Source organism: Periophthalmus magnuspinnatus, chromosome 11 (genome assembly GCF_009829125.3).
Source record: "Periophthalmus magnuspinnatus isolate fPerMag1 chromosome 11, fPerMag1.2.pri, whole genome shotgun sequence".
Taxonomy (NCBI): domain Eukaryota; kingdom Metazoa; phylum Chordata; class Actinopteri; order Gobiiformes; family Gobiidae; genus Periophthalmus; species Periophthalmus magnuspinnatus.
The window spans coordinates 8697064-8712498 of NC_047136.2; the positions used below are offsets into that span (position 1 = coordinate 8697064).

At 41.4% G+C, this 15435-nt stretch overlaps 2 protein-coding genes across 2 annotated transcripts in view; one reads left to right on the forward strand and one right to left on the reverse strand.

The window, feature by feature from the left end:
* The window catches only part of tpd52 (tumor protein D52), a 369330-nt gene extending 365784 nt beyond the window's left edge, over positions 1–3546 (forward strand). The window contains exon 7 of the transcript XR_008648869.1: positions 3531–3546. The gene's annotated coding sequence lies outside the window, so the exon portion shown is untranslated. The remainder of the gene's footprint in view (positions 1–3530) is intronic.
* Positions 1–15435, reverse strand: part of jarid2b (jumonji, AT rich interactive domain 2b) — a 102161-nt gene that overhangs the window by 44284 nt on the left and 42442 nt on the right. The window contains exon 2 of the mRNA XM_033975861.2: positions 9602–9728. Coding sequence (XP_033831752.1) covers positions 9602–9728 — 127 coding nt within the window. The remainder of the gene's footprint in view (positions 1–9601; positions 9729–15435) is intronic.

Below are 15435 nucleotides of genomic sequence, written 5' to 3' on the forward strand. Positions count from 1 at the left end.
GAAAATAGTAAGTGACCGATGAGATCCTCACGTTTGACCTGGCTTGAGACGCAACAGGGGACGACCAGACTGATATCAATCTGTATTAAAAACATAATTATGAAAGCTAATTGTGATCACTTTTGTACTAAAAATATGCATTCAACTACATAATACTTTACCTGCTATGGTATTTTTGTCACTAGCCACACTTAGATTTATGGGGTAAATTGTGCAAAATACCGTAAATTTCGGACTACAGAGCGCACCTGATTAAAAGCCGCACCAGCTAAATTTGAAGAGAAAATCAATTTTGTACATATATAAGCCGCACCTGAATAAAAGCCGCAGGTTTTCATATTGTAACATGAGATATTTACACAGAAAGACGGTGCACTGACACGCTTTTTTTTAAAACTGTGCCTGAAAATTGGAACCAACACGACAACAACACGGGATGAACACATCTGCAGGTTTAGAAAATAAAACTGCACCAAAACGGAAAATCTGCTTTTATTTCCTCTGAAAACTTTTGTCGTCTTTTACATTGACCAAGTTGGATTCATTGATGTCGAGCTTACGTGCAGTGGCTCTATTTCAGGAGTCAGCAACCCGCGGCTCCGGAGCCGTATGCGCCTCTTTCAGCCTTATACTGCGGCTCTGCGTGGCTGAAGTGTATTTTATTTGTGTTAGCTCTTTTTTGTTGTAGTTTAAATTGGAAGATTATTATGATCTTAAAATAAAATTATATTTTCTTATTTTTCGTTGCTCAAAATAAGCGTCACACTCGCGGAACAATGTTCAAAACAAACACGTCTCACGTCTCACGTCTCACAGACACAGACACAGACACACAGCTCACAGTCCTGCGTAAAGAGCCCTGATTTTCAGACGCTGTGCGCACATGGGTCAGGAGCAACTTTGGCCCGTCCCTAATGACACACTAATAAGCTCGTCCGTAGATGTATCATGAAAATCCTGCTGGAAATCGCCACAGAAATCTATTTGATGTAGTAGCAAGTTTATTATCTACTCTTGTCTCCGCGGTGACGTATCACGTATAACACATCAGACACGACGCACAAAAGTAGAGCCACAAGCGAGTGAAAATGAGCCAAAACAAAAGTCTTTGGAGAGCTTTTAACAAAGGGGAAAAGGACAACTGAGGAGCCAGAAGAGGAGACTACACCTCCAAGAAAAAGAAAGATAAATTTAACAGACAATGCCTACTTAAAATCTGGGTTTGTCGCTGCAGGTGACTCACGCACAGAGTCCGCTCTGCGTAACATACGGGAAAAGCAAATAAGGCAATGAAACCTTCAAAACTGCTTTGGCACATGGAGAATAAGCACCTGGGATTAAACGATACGCCTTTAGAGTTTTTGAAAGAAACTGCGGAGCAGAGTAGACATAATCACATAATCAGCGCAGGGCTCCCTCTGATGCAGCGGTTTGGTGAGTTGTATTTTTTTAATGCACTTAAGTTGTTTTTGCCATATTTATCTGCCACGTGTAGAAGGCTTGTCCGTGAAAATAAAACCCAGGGGCCGTTATCCAGTAAAAAATCCATAAATAAGCCGCACTGCTGTACAAGCCGCAGGGTTCAAAGCGTGGAAAAAAAGTAGCGGCTTATAATCCGAAATTTACGGTAGTCAAATGTTTTTCCCCACACAACCCTAAACCAAAGTTAACTTGACAAAACAACAGTGTAGCACGAAAAAAAGTACATTGAAACAGTTTTACTGCGCAGCCATAAAAATAAATTGCGCATTTTGAAACTCCGATAAGTTATGTTCTTTTCCAGCATCATTTTCCCACTGACTAATCATTACTGTCTTCTCAGCACGCCCAGCCAAATACCATAAGACTGATGCTACAGATGCATGTGTCAGTCAGCTGCTCCAACAACGACAATACTGATAGCACCTGTCAGGCCAGAATAAATGAAGATAATAACGAGACTGGAGCTAAGGGTTAGGATAAGTGGTGACTTGAATGATACGCTCTTAGAAAAGAGGCTACTGCTGAACATGTCCAGGCACTGACTCGTGTGAGAAGAGATCAAAACACAGACAGGAACAACTGATCAAATGACAGAGAGGAGACAGGACGGAGGCGACGCAGCAACAGGTAAAAGCAGCTAAAAACACACCTTGTATACCAGTGTCAAACTCTCTGGCAACAGAGAGGTGTTTATGACAGCTATAAAAAAAGAAAAGTGGAACAAATGAGCAAGAAGTAGAGGCAATTAATCCTCTTTCTGCTGACTCCCAAAATTTATGTAACTCAAATTCCTAAGAATCCTTACTATTTTTTCTTTTATAAATCTCAAAACAGAAAGAACTATGGTACCACTTTTTACGAGACCATAATAACTATACCATAATTAGTCTGAATTCATATAACAAACAGTTTATTAAGAATGATTCAGACTTAGTGGCTTTAATTAAGGGGTTGGGTTAGAGAATAACAAATAACAAAGCCTGAATCTTTCTTAATAAACTATTGTATTAAGAATATGTAACCAGAATTACTTAAAAACACTGATAGTTTACAGAGTCTGTTTCACATTGTAATGATACATTTTTGGGCCTTTGCGTGCCAACAAACATGACTATTCAAACAGACAGTGGCTTCCTATTTTCTGCATCACTTGAGGAAAAACTAAAACTAAAACACAATGATCTTTTTTGAAAATGTCATAACAAAAATTCAAAGCATGCAGCGGTTTACAGTGATACTTGGTGGATGCGCCCACAGAGCACATGGACACGTGCAGGGGCCTTATCACACACGGGGCAGGTCGGTACCTGAGAGCGGAGGTACAGTCATCCAGCACACATTACTGCGGTCACACAGTTTAACAGCACAGGCCTGTGAGTAAGGCTCGAGCACTACTGGCAACACTTTATGTTAGCTTTGTGAGAGCCTCCGAGTCTATAGGCCACAGTGAATCACCACACTACAATGTCCCGCTTTGCACGAAACTCCTTCATTTAATAAGTTTACTCAGCGGGCTTTGATGGCTGTCACACTTTGAAGTTGTACCACCCACGTCAGCTAGGATTTGTATAAAATGAATGACAGCAAAGAGAGAATTTCACAATAACGTTTTGTAGCTCAAAAATTCATTGAACATCTCCAAGTTTAGGTTATGTTTATGTACCAGGCATCTTTACCGTTGCAAAATAAAACCAGACCTTATTTTATCAATTCAAAACATTCTCTGTGAAATATTTTGTATGAAACCCGCCAAGTTTGTAGTTTAGAAGTTCACATTCAAGTCTTCTTTCAAATCTTAATGCTTCATGATTTGTTTAAAACATGAACTTTGAACAAAATCCTACAATACAAACACTTCAAAATCTAATAGCATTACTTTTTGTTTGTACATTGATGATGACATTTTTGTTTATATTTCTAACAACTGTGTCCAAGCTTTGTACAGTCAAACTCCTCCTGTCGATGAAGAGGCATTGTCGCTAAAAAGGGAAGAGTTACCCAAAGAAAAGACAAACAGGCGACCTGATATTTTGAAAGGTGATTTACAGCAGAGCAAACACGCAGCGGCTCATTATGTTTAATTGTGCTCAGAAATTGACTGACGCGTGATGTCCCTCAAGAACTCCAACAAACAGGCCAAATTATACCCACGGTTCCCCCTCCTTTCACAACACTCACTGCCTGCCTCTGTGCATTCCCCTGTCCTCCCAAGACTTGTCTGACATATGCCGGTTGCACATGAGCGACCACATGAGGGGCTGCGCCGGGAATCATGGGAAAGCAGACGGCTGGGGACGGGCAGGTCCGTGCCGTGACAGAAAGCGATCTAGGGACCCGAAAAACCTCAAGGAACTGCATCCATGACAAGAGGGTGCTATGGTGTTGTTCCATCCAAATACTGGCTTCTACAGGGGATTCTAATCAGATTTATGCATGCTTAACTAACCTCATCGCCTCTCCGTGTTCATCCCAGACTCTCGGAGGAGCAGGGGGGCGGAGAGGGGTGGGTGAACAAAGGTGCATAGCGGAACATGGCATATGAGTGGGCTGAGAGGGGCCCATTAGCGAGAGGCGTGGTGATAAGTGAACTATAGAGGGGTAGAGTCGGGCCTTAAGGAAGACAATCACCCAGAGCCCCGCCAGCGCTTATAGGGGCTGATTGCACTAAAGCCTAAAGTGAAAAGTGGTGTACAGCGTCGTCCAGAGGAGAGGAAGTGTGGGGGAGAGAGAGCAGAGCTAAAAGGGATTACAACATGAGGACGACATCATTCTAATCTCTGCAATCACAACGCAACACTTACCAGATGGCAGCCAAAAGCAGTATAGTGTATATAAAAGTGTCTGCAGCGCATAGGCCAGTTACTTAGTGCTAACCTACATAATAAAAAGATGACATGTTTAACTGGTGCGGTGCATTAGTGTGGTTAGCACTTTCTGGATTGTCTCAAGGAGCAAAGACAAGTGTGGGAGTGCATGGCTGTTAATGTACTGCATACACGAATCATCATTGTTCTATGTTGGAGCTCATAGTACACTCGTTTCTGATCTATGTTATAATGTCCTCATCGCAAACAGACCTGGAGTTGTGTTTTGTTTCATTCACACATGTTTAACACACAAATCTTGCACATTTAGGCTGAGTTCTCTCAAATTGAAAACACTCTGTTCCACCTTGTGATGTCATGTAGTAATACAGAAAGCGCTTTTAAACTATACACCTTCACTATCACAACACTACGATATGGTTTAAAGCTCACATGAGTCAAGTTTGTGCAATACAGGACCTTTACTTTCATACTGTGGAGCATTCCAGGAAAAGTAAGACATTTCTACACTCTATTACTAATCAAAATTTCTTAGTATCAACCAAAACTTCACTCTGTTTTTCCCTTAAAAAACTCATAAACAAAGATCAAACAAAATAAAAAATGGTGTGGTTGGCAATTTGTGGATTGTTTTGTGTATCGTACGAGCTTGCCAAGACTGCCTCCCTGTTTTGGGTTTTCATAACACAAGCCCTTGATCCTCTGTCTGCATGCAACTAAAGCGGAGCAGTGCTATTAAAAGGATACGTGGTTTAGGAAATCCCACTGACATCCCTTCCACCAAAATGTTCACTTGGTACCAAATGTAGACCGGACCTAAACACTGCGTGACTCTTACCACAGCCCAGAACAAAAGCATACAACAGGGTGCAGTTCAGAAACATGGCATCTGCTTTGTGTGATCCAAGGCCATAAATCTACACCATCAAAGGGAACAACACCGGGTTTTATTGTAATGGCTGGGCTGCTGTGAAAACGGGAGCGCACAAGGACAGGCAAAATAGATGCAATTTCCCCCTTGGATGGTACAATAGCCTTCCTTCCTTTTATCTCTTCCTATGGGCATTTCCTTGGATCTCTGAACAGGGCCCAATCACCTTTACGCTTAAGTATTCTTTCAATGCACAAGATTAGGTGAGTAGGAGGAATAGTTGGTGTATCACAGAGTAAGGATTGATAAAGCCTCTTGGGATCACAGGAGAAAAGTCTTTAAGAAGCTGGTTCCAATCACTAAACAAAATGTCACTTTTTGGCAAAGTAATTTCAAACTATAAATTAAATACCTCTGAATAATACTCCAACATGATTCGAAAATAGAGTACTTAATTATGTGACAAAAGAGGCACTAAAAAAAGTACATTTGAAAACGGCATGAATCCCTCTCCAGAGCCTCATTCTATTTTTTGGCAAAAGGCCAGCTCCTCCATCAGCCGCTCTCCTGAAATAAAAGTGCGTTACGAAGAGGTGCGGGTTACAGCAAGAGTAAGATACTGGATTTAAACTGAACATAACTGTATTTAAATGTGCACTGTAGAACTTTTCTATAATATTCATCAGTATGGCATTAACTCTATACTAGGCATGGAACGATACTGAAATTTACTGCGACGATTATCCCGGCCAAAATAATTGTGATTAACGATCACAATTGTTGCTAAAAGTTGCTAAATGTTCTGGATATAAATAATTATAATTTTAATCTTATAAATTCCATGTTTAAAGAACTGTCTTGTGCTTTGTTATCACTGAAAACAATAAGAATATTCTGGATGAACAGGGCCATCAACTGAAATTTGGGGGCTCAGGGCAGGAAGTCTCACATGAGTCCCCCTCTAATACAAATGAATAGGAAGAGTGTCCAATTCTGGGCCCCTAAACCCTGGGACAACAGACCACTTTGTCCCCCACCGTCGACTCTCCTGTGGAATAAGCGCTTTTTTCTGCTCATTCTGGTGATACAATGGTGATTATCTCTCTTGGCGATTATCACGATTATATAAAATGTCCCAAGAACAATTATTGTCAACCTTTTTTATCACGATAAACCATCCCATCCCATCCCTACTCTATACATCTCTCATGAAGACAAGCAGCCGATTTCGAGTTACATGTCAGATCTGTGGAGATGCAAACTGCTCACAGAAACATTCATTATTATTCAAGTTCGTTTTTTGAATAAATCTGTCTAGTTTTATGCAATACCATGGAATATTCTGGGTAAAGTAATGACATCTTTATGGAGTTTTTATGTGCCTATAAGCAGAAGTTTGATTCAAAGTGTCCTTTTGATTGGTACATGCTGTGTGCACACATTGGTTTAATTGTTTAAACTGGAATGGCATTTATCCAGAGAAATCAATTGAAAGCAGTGTTTTTCTCCTCTAGACAATGTTTTCCCATAGCTGTATCTATGTCAGATCCTTAATCTTACACGATTTCTGATGATTGGAAGGAACCACATATAGAAACAGGAAACGAAGGAGCAGAAAAAATGACAGACTGAAAGGTGACAGCGAGGAAGGACAAAAAAAGGAAGATGAAGACAGAGATGGATATTTCGGGCAGAGGAGAGAGAGGCAATTCTGAGTGGCAGTACAACCTAATGGAAAAGCGCATGAGAGAGAGTCCTATTGATGTGTAATGAAAACCAGTATCAGAGAGAGACAGCGAGAGAGACAGCGAGAGAGACAGCGAGAGAGACAGCGAGAGAGACAGCGAGAGAGACAGCGAAAGAGGGACAGAGCGAGAGCAGGAAAAAAACAAAAGAAGAACTGAGGAGACGAGCAGTTATAGCAACGAGCCTAATGTCATTTGTTTAATAATGCAGGGAGCGAGAGAGCAGGAAGTGCAGAGATGGGCAGCTGCCAGCGCCCATGTTAAAGCAGCAGAAGAGAGATGGCATGATTGTGGGTTACGGTCGACCAGAGCCTTGGACCTAAGCGCACACACACATATACACAGCGCACTGACTAAACAACATCGAAAAAAACGCAACGCTGAGAGACAGATGATGGGATGCAAACGCTGATTTTATGAGGCCATAGCAAAAATGTTACTGTGACCCGTCTCTATCGCACCAGCTATTAAGTATTAGTACCGTGTATTGGCAATGGAGCCATTTGGTGGATAATTACAGCTAAATGAGTTCAAATTGCTATAAAAGTCGACAATGAATGTACAAGGGGAATTGCGTTTATAGCGAGGTGACAGCGGGAAATGCCCAGTGACCAAGGACAAGACCAGACCAATAAAGTGTGGGGGTTAACCTACATATAAATTTACAATAGACCAGGGCAGCACCAGGCGCCACATAATGGAAAAGTTAAGCAAAAGGTGAAGATCTATTATTACAGTACTAAGCAGTTCTCTCCATGGTCTAATTTTTTTTGAGTAACAATTGGTAACACAAATTTGTAGTATTTTTGTATTGTAGTATTGTCATGAACACATAGTAAGTGTTTCTGAGCAGTGGAGGCAATAACTGGCATTTATACACACAAAATTGTTATTAAATATGGATTGTTTGCGCCACTTTAGTCTCAGTACAAGTCTGACTTACTGAAATGGAAGCAAAAGAAGAACACCTCCAACAAAGTATGCAGTCTCACCCTGGGACTTCTGCAAATAGTTATAATATTTTGCTTTGTAAATGTCAAGCTATGGTTATTCCAGTACTGTCAAAGAACCATTCACAATGTAGACCTATTTATACATTTCTTACTGAGGATTGATCCTTTCACAAAAAACAACTAAGCATCAATAATTACACGTCTTACTTCATTACATCTGTCATTTTTACATGTATATTTAGTTCACTCTAATAACTACAGTGCTCTCCTTCTGCGGTTCTCCAAAATGGCTGGTTGCCTGTACAAACTGCGGCGCATGTTTGGGCCTCCACACGAGCCCACTCGCTCTAACCCGCGGTCCTCTAAAACAGCAGGAGCCACCCATTCAGGATGTCGAGCATGCTGGGTCTGATCCTCCAAAATGCCTGACAGTTTCACCACAACATCTCTGCACTGCCACTGTGGCTGAAAGCAGTGCAGGGGCTAACCCACGGTGCTCTCTACCAGCGGGGCCCGTCTATTCAGCCCGGGTCCCTTTTGTGCCATCGCGGGCGGCTGTCGTTACCCCCGGTGCGACAGCCTGACGACGCCTTTCTAATGAGTCATTTTTATTCAGGCGATAAGGTCAGCTACCCGCGGAGGCTTAAAAGGCCCCGAGGAGCTGAGGAGTGGCAGCAATGAGACGGCAGACAGGCGCAGGGATGCACTAGAAGGAGGGGGCAATGAATAGAGACAGAAAATTGTAATGTAATAATGAAAACACTAGGTATAAAAGAGAGGGAGATTTCAAAAAGGCTTTCCTCCTGTCCGACTCTTGGCTTCCTTGGTTGTGAGTGAACTTTGATTTTTTTTTCCCCCCCCCGCACCAGTTTCCTTTCTTTTGGTGTCTGGCTAGTGTTACTGTCAGCTGAGAATAGCTTCAGAGACATGAGTGAAGTTCAAATGCCTTTTCCCTTCAGAGATCCAAAGTCAAACATGGACTGCATTGAGGTAGTAGTTGATTCGCTTCTGTTAATAACGGTAAACCTATGATAATATGATAAATAAAACCATCCTCCAATTTAAGTTTTGTCTCTTAAGCATGCCTCCATTTTTAACAGCCAAATTTTATATGTTTTTCCTCTTAGAAATGTCATATATATATTTTTACACCCATATGCCTGAGAACTTTTATACCAATAGGATACAATGGTAAAACTACTGAGATCATTCGTATCACACAATCAAATGACTCCATCTGGGCTTATTTCTTTCTGCTGTAAAAATTTATTGTAACTGTAGCATTAACAAAATTGTCAACTTGAGTTAAACAGAAAAATGAGAGACCAAAATGCCAAGCAAAGCACTATGACACAATTGTTTGACACAATATCCAAAGTCATAGTCAACTAACTTTCTGTGCAAGATTCTCTTCCTACAACAGTGCCAACTACATAAATGCAAGCATGAGAAATATGAAAGAGTATAATGAAGCACGAGAATAGCATCAGCTAGTCTAGCAATGGTAGAGACAAACAGCAGGGTCAGCATGGTCAAAAGTAGACAGGTCATTAAAATGGAAACTACAAGACTGAATGACAACAGCTGAAAATCCACTTTCACCAGAGTCACATGACCGGCAGTGAGGAGAAAGTAGTGTCCAAATAAATCTGAATGAGTGTAGTGGCTCTATGTAGTGAAGATTCAGCTTTCGTGTGGTCTAATGCTCATTCAGACTGGACTCACCATTGGAGGTGGTGGATCCATCTCCATCCAGCTGCCTTTTCTGTGCACTCCTGAACTCCTTTAGTGAGAGGTAAAGCACCTTACGCATGACCCGCTCCTCCGACCACGGGATCCCATCACTGTCGTCCTAAACAAAGACAAGAGAGGCAAAACGGTCAGTATTGGTAACAAACAGAATATGTAAGTCTTTTCCAGACAGAGCAAAGCAAATATATGTCAGTAAATGTGCGCATGTTTATAGCCTAAAGAAGCAAGTTAATTAGCTAGCATGAAGCAGACTTAAGAAGTTGTTTGGAAACTTGATTAGAAGTTCTACAATTCTGGAGAATCTCCTCATATTGTTTCCTTGCATCCTTTCCCTCTATTCGTCCCAATATGGTGACAATAGCATGACAGTATTAGCATAACACAACATTAGCTTGCAGCTACACACAGGCCAGTGCATTAGCATAACAATAATTGAACGACTGCTCTGCAGCACAATACCATGATAGCAGAGTGTTATGGTGATGAATGGCATGGAAGCAAATGAAAAAAGCATCATGGGAGCGCGAGTTCATGTGTCGCTAATCTCTCCTAGCTTAACTGAGACAAAAGAAGTTAGTGTCAAAGAGGTCAGCAGAAGTCACACACACACACAAACAATGCATCCTCTTCCAACATGGTGGCCATCTTTATAGAGTCATCAGACAATTTAAACAACAAACATCATTTTATTGAGAAGTTACAGAAAAATAAAACTAAATAATTATTTAAATTGAGCTTTGATTTGATTAGAGACAAAAAGGAATAATGGCAAATAATTTCCCTTCACTGAGCATTGTTAAAAGACTATTTAGCGAATGTCCAACTACAATAATACACTTCTCTCCCCCATTGCTTAGCTAACACTTGCTGAGGCGGCTTTGTTTGATGTTGAACAACACTAATGACTACAGGAAATGAGATTAGGACGCGAGCAGCAACAAAGAGGAATTAATAAATAATAGAAGTGGAAATAGCTTTTTCTCTAGTCAAGCCACAGGGCGAGCGCTATGTGAAAACAGAAAAAAGAAGCTAATGTATGCTAATGATGTAAAAGGCACATTTCTGACAGTGCAGAGTCATCTCCAGTCTGAGGAGTGTGGGAGCACAGATCAGTGCAGTTGGCTGAGTGATGCAGCTGGCACACAGGCAGTGACATCAGCTAAATGCCTTGTAATTATTTCCCAATGCACTTTTTAAATCTGCTAACACAATATTATTATAATCATAGCCGTTTGCAATCTATTAAAAGGTGACCATTTCTTCTTAAATATGACTATATGCTGGTACCAGGTGTTTATTGACTACAACAGGTAGGCCACAACAGACAATGTAAACAGAACACCCATTTAATATGCAGGAGCCGGAAACATGGGGCACTTAACAAATCAAGTACGGCCTCATTCGCTCACACATTTGACATGTCTTAACATATTTTGACAAATTTGACAAGGCAGAACAGTGGTTGTTTATCCTGCTTTTGTGTGTTTTTGTTTCCCTAGATAAAAATACCTGGTGCAGACTATTCTTTTGAATTTCCATGTCTGCAGTGGGGCCTCTGGGATGTGGCCTCGTGGCGCTGGAGGAGGAGGAGGGGGGTGAGATTAAAAGGCGGGTGTCGGTGTGATGGAGCTGATGGGTGACACACAGCCCACAGAAGAGACGCCTGTTGGGTGCAGCGCTGCAGCGGGTGACACAGGCTGATAGGCTGCATTTTGTGTGCAGCCAGCAGTCCCTCATTACACTGTCACACGGGCGCACATACTCATACACACACACACACACACGAGGAAAAGGTAGTGCCACTATTCAATTATGCCATTTTCTGCTGTAGTTAATGTCATCTAATCCAGCCTGCCAGGTAAGTACCAATTACCCAGACGGCTCACTGGCACTGTTCTGCAGCCGGGTGGCACCAGGCCAAATGTACTCTGACACACAGTGGATCTCAGGGTTACACACGCCAACATAGGCAGCCTCCATGCTATCCGGATCTCCATCACACAGAGACATACACAGCTGCGAACTACGGAAATCTGACTCCTTTCAAATGTTGACCTTAAAGTACATAGTCTTTCCTTTTTCTCTGATTTGTTCACAGATTCTGGCAGCGTGCCACAAATATTTCCTGCTTTCTGTAGCAGTGAAGTCTAAAGAAGAAGAAGGAAAAACGAAGAGTGACTTTACTTTTTCCGAGCGGTAAAAATAGAGCAGTAGTTACACTTAGCATTATCCCAAAGTCATTGTATATTCAACAATTATACACTATACTATTTGATGGCAATGCATATATATCACAAATTAAACACAGGTAGTTACAAGGTGAATGATTACACCATATCATGTACCTTTGTATTTCAGATCAGAATTTGAACCTATATCTTATTCTATCTATGAAAACTATGTCAAAACCATAACCCTAACCCAAATCTGACTTTAAAAACATTCCCAGATCATTCCCAGCCCTTCAGGAATTGCACAGATGTTGAGGAGCTTGAGAATATGTCAAGAGTCTCAATAGAATTTCTCTCTCTATCTGCTCTTGAGCCCAGATGAAAAATGAGGCTGCGCCGACTTCATAACCCCGTCTTGCAAAGCATGCAAGTTTAATAACCAGCAGCTGATGAAGGAAAGGGTTTGTTGGGCTATGAGAGGTGCAGAGCAGAGAGAAAAGCACTGTGGATGTACAACACGATTTGGTATCAAATAGTGTCAGTCTTTGAAAGAACATTTAGATTTGTTTGTGGAAAAAGATGGTTTAAGTATTTCGTCACTCAACAAAGAAATTATTTATCCCTGAGAGCAGAAAAGAGCAGAAGTGTGTGGGTTTTGTACTTTGACACACCATTCTTTTTATAAACATGTCTAAAGCGCATTACTGAATGGTGAGGAAATCAGATTACCAGAGAAAATCAAAGCAGTAATGTAGATTTCTTGTTCTTCTGCATGGATTTACAAGTACGCATGCATTCACACTCGCCGGGCTAAAAATATCCCCAGAGCTGTACTGCTGCCGACAGAGTGGATGTCACGCTGGAGGAATGTGGGCCACACGCCAACTCCAATCTGCTTCACAAAAAGTGCCTCAAATGCATTATTCTCATGGAGGTTTTCCCCTCAGAGGATGGACTCTGGGAGACAGAAGAAGCATGGATCGATGGGAGACAGAAATGTTATTCTAGCAAAGCCGGGGTTATTGTATCCAGTAGTCGAGATTATCTCTGAGGGATTTTTTTAGGAACACATGGGCCCCAGATGACTGAGCGCGGATATGAAGGGTTCAAAAGTGGGGCAGATGGCTGCAATAACAGTCATTCCCACAAAACAAACCATGACCTAAGCAGGGTCACATCCAAACACGTGTGTTTTAGGATGTTAATCATAGAAATGAATCATTTTGGATTTGATAAAGGAAACATTAACCCGAATAAATTAAGAAAAGCTCTTCAGTTTTAAACATTTTTTAAGGACATTGTGGTAGTCCTCTTGTTTGTTGTTTTCAGTACAAAATATAAACACACCAAAGCACATTAGCCACGCTTGCAAAGTCATCTCTTGTGGATACATACATTCATTTTTAAGTAAGAATGCATGCCACTTCTTACTAAATCTATTGGCTGATTTTGTTCAGCTTCAATGTTAAGATTTGTGGAAACCATCCTGGAGTGCTACATTATCAGTCAGACAACAGACGAGGTAGAGAAGGATAAAATTAAAAGTAATGTATTGAAGATGTCAAGATCCATTTGAAATCTGTGGATCTGACACTTGGAAATGTGTTACAGCGTTTTTTAATTCAGCAAACTACTCAAGTGGTTCCTAAAACTCAGTGAACCGGCGCCAGTACAAAGCATCTGCTCGCTGGGTTGACATTCCAATCCTAACTACATCCTGGTCCCCATGTCCCATACAGATCTGAAGACCGGATGCTTAGCTCAGCTCCGAGTGCCTATAGAGAAAGAACCAGGACGGCAATGAGGTGCTGGGGTGGCTGAGGACGTGAGGCCCACTATAATCGCTTCATTACACCACAAGCTCAGTCCATCGGAATGCAGCTTAGTGTGTGCATTTGTGTGTGTGTGTGTTTGTGTGAGGGGAGGGAGAGGGGGGCACAGGGCCTCCCTTGAACCCAGCTGTAAGAGGGTAGCCCGACATGGAAGCAGGACTTTTCCACAAGCACACCAGGAATGCACAAGTGACTAAATATGCCCCTGTGCTAATGTAAAATGCATGGTTAAGCTTTTTAATAGAAAAACCAGTATGAAATCCTTGTCATGAAGCCATGCCCGCAGTAATATAGACATCATTAAAAACATGTGCTCAAGCTAAACCAAATAAGCAGACAGTTGGCAAGTCAAGCTTAAATGTCACCTTTAAAAGCAACATTTCACTAAATGAATCACATTTTTGCCCATGGTATATAGTGCAATGTAAAGGGCTTTATTTGATATATGATCTTCAAAATGGCCTTATATTAAAGCCTGTCTTTGTTTAGGAGCCTTACAGAGATTAAAAAAACATTTTAACTTCTTTATAACCATATCTCCCCAGAATACCCATGAGTGACTTTTAAATGGCATTTAGTTACACTGACAAAACACAAACTTCCTTATTATGAACTGCACATGTTCACCAAATTGTTAAAGAAATTGTCCAGCTAAGCAATTATCCAAAAACCAAAGTACCACCTTGCTTTGTGTCTCCTTGCATCTCTTTGAAGCTGATAAACAGCTCAGAACCATGCGTGTAGTTCACTGCCTCCCACTGAGCCCTACACTGCCCGTAGTGTCTGTGCCTCCTCTGTCAGTCATATCTGCGCTCTGACTTGCACACTCATGCGTACTGCTGTTTGAGAGCATCTGAGCGGACACAAGTGACAAACCGTCATCGCCACTCAAGCCTGGCGAGCATAACACAGCATCACCTTGGTAAAAAGGAGAGCATTTAAATACATGGTTTATTTTGACTGGGAAAAATATTGCTTCTAAAATGGGCCTAGAGAAAGAAAGAGCGAGAGAGGAAACAGCAGGGGATACGATAAGAGGTTTTAAAATGGACTACGACGTCCACCCACACTGGCTATAAGACTAACTGCTCCCTGCGTTGACGTTTGACCTCAAACTAATAATAAGTTGCATGGCTTACAAGGTCATTCATACATAGTCGCACACTGTAAGTCCACTATAGAACTGTTCCATAGTAAACACACAGCCTACAGCACAGAACTCAACAAGCTCATATTAACACTCAGCCATAGGAGCCTCCTGTTTTGTTTATTTTTTTTAGCATTAGGTCCTTAAAGGAGCACTATGTAACTTTTCTGGTGGAAGAGTAAGCCACCTGTTTGTCTCTATGGAGTTGGTGTTATTTTACCTGGAAAGTTCCACAGTATGGCATTAAACTTATCTCCTTTGAGTCAAGCAGCCAGGTTACAGGTTATTGTGGAAAGGAGTATAGTATTTATCCTGACAGGCCTATAATTTAAAGCTAAAACATGTCATTTAAAACATGCAAGATGTGGAACAAGTCAAGTAGTTGTCTGACCCCTCACCAAAACGTTACATAGTGCACCTTTAACTTGTTGCCACATTCCATTTATAGACTCTTAGCACAGACTTGAGTATAATAGAGCTTTAAAAAAAAAAAAGCTCACACAACAGCACTTGAGAGCAAAGCGCACTAAAATTTCCTAGAATCTCCTCGTGGTAACATTAACAAAAAGTGACAGAGGCAGCCATGCGGTCGCGTCAAACAGGGGCACTGAGCAAGGGAACAAAAGTTGTATTTTTGCTACTTTACAATACACTTTT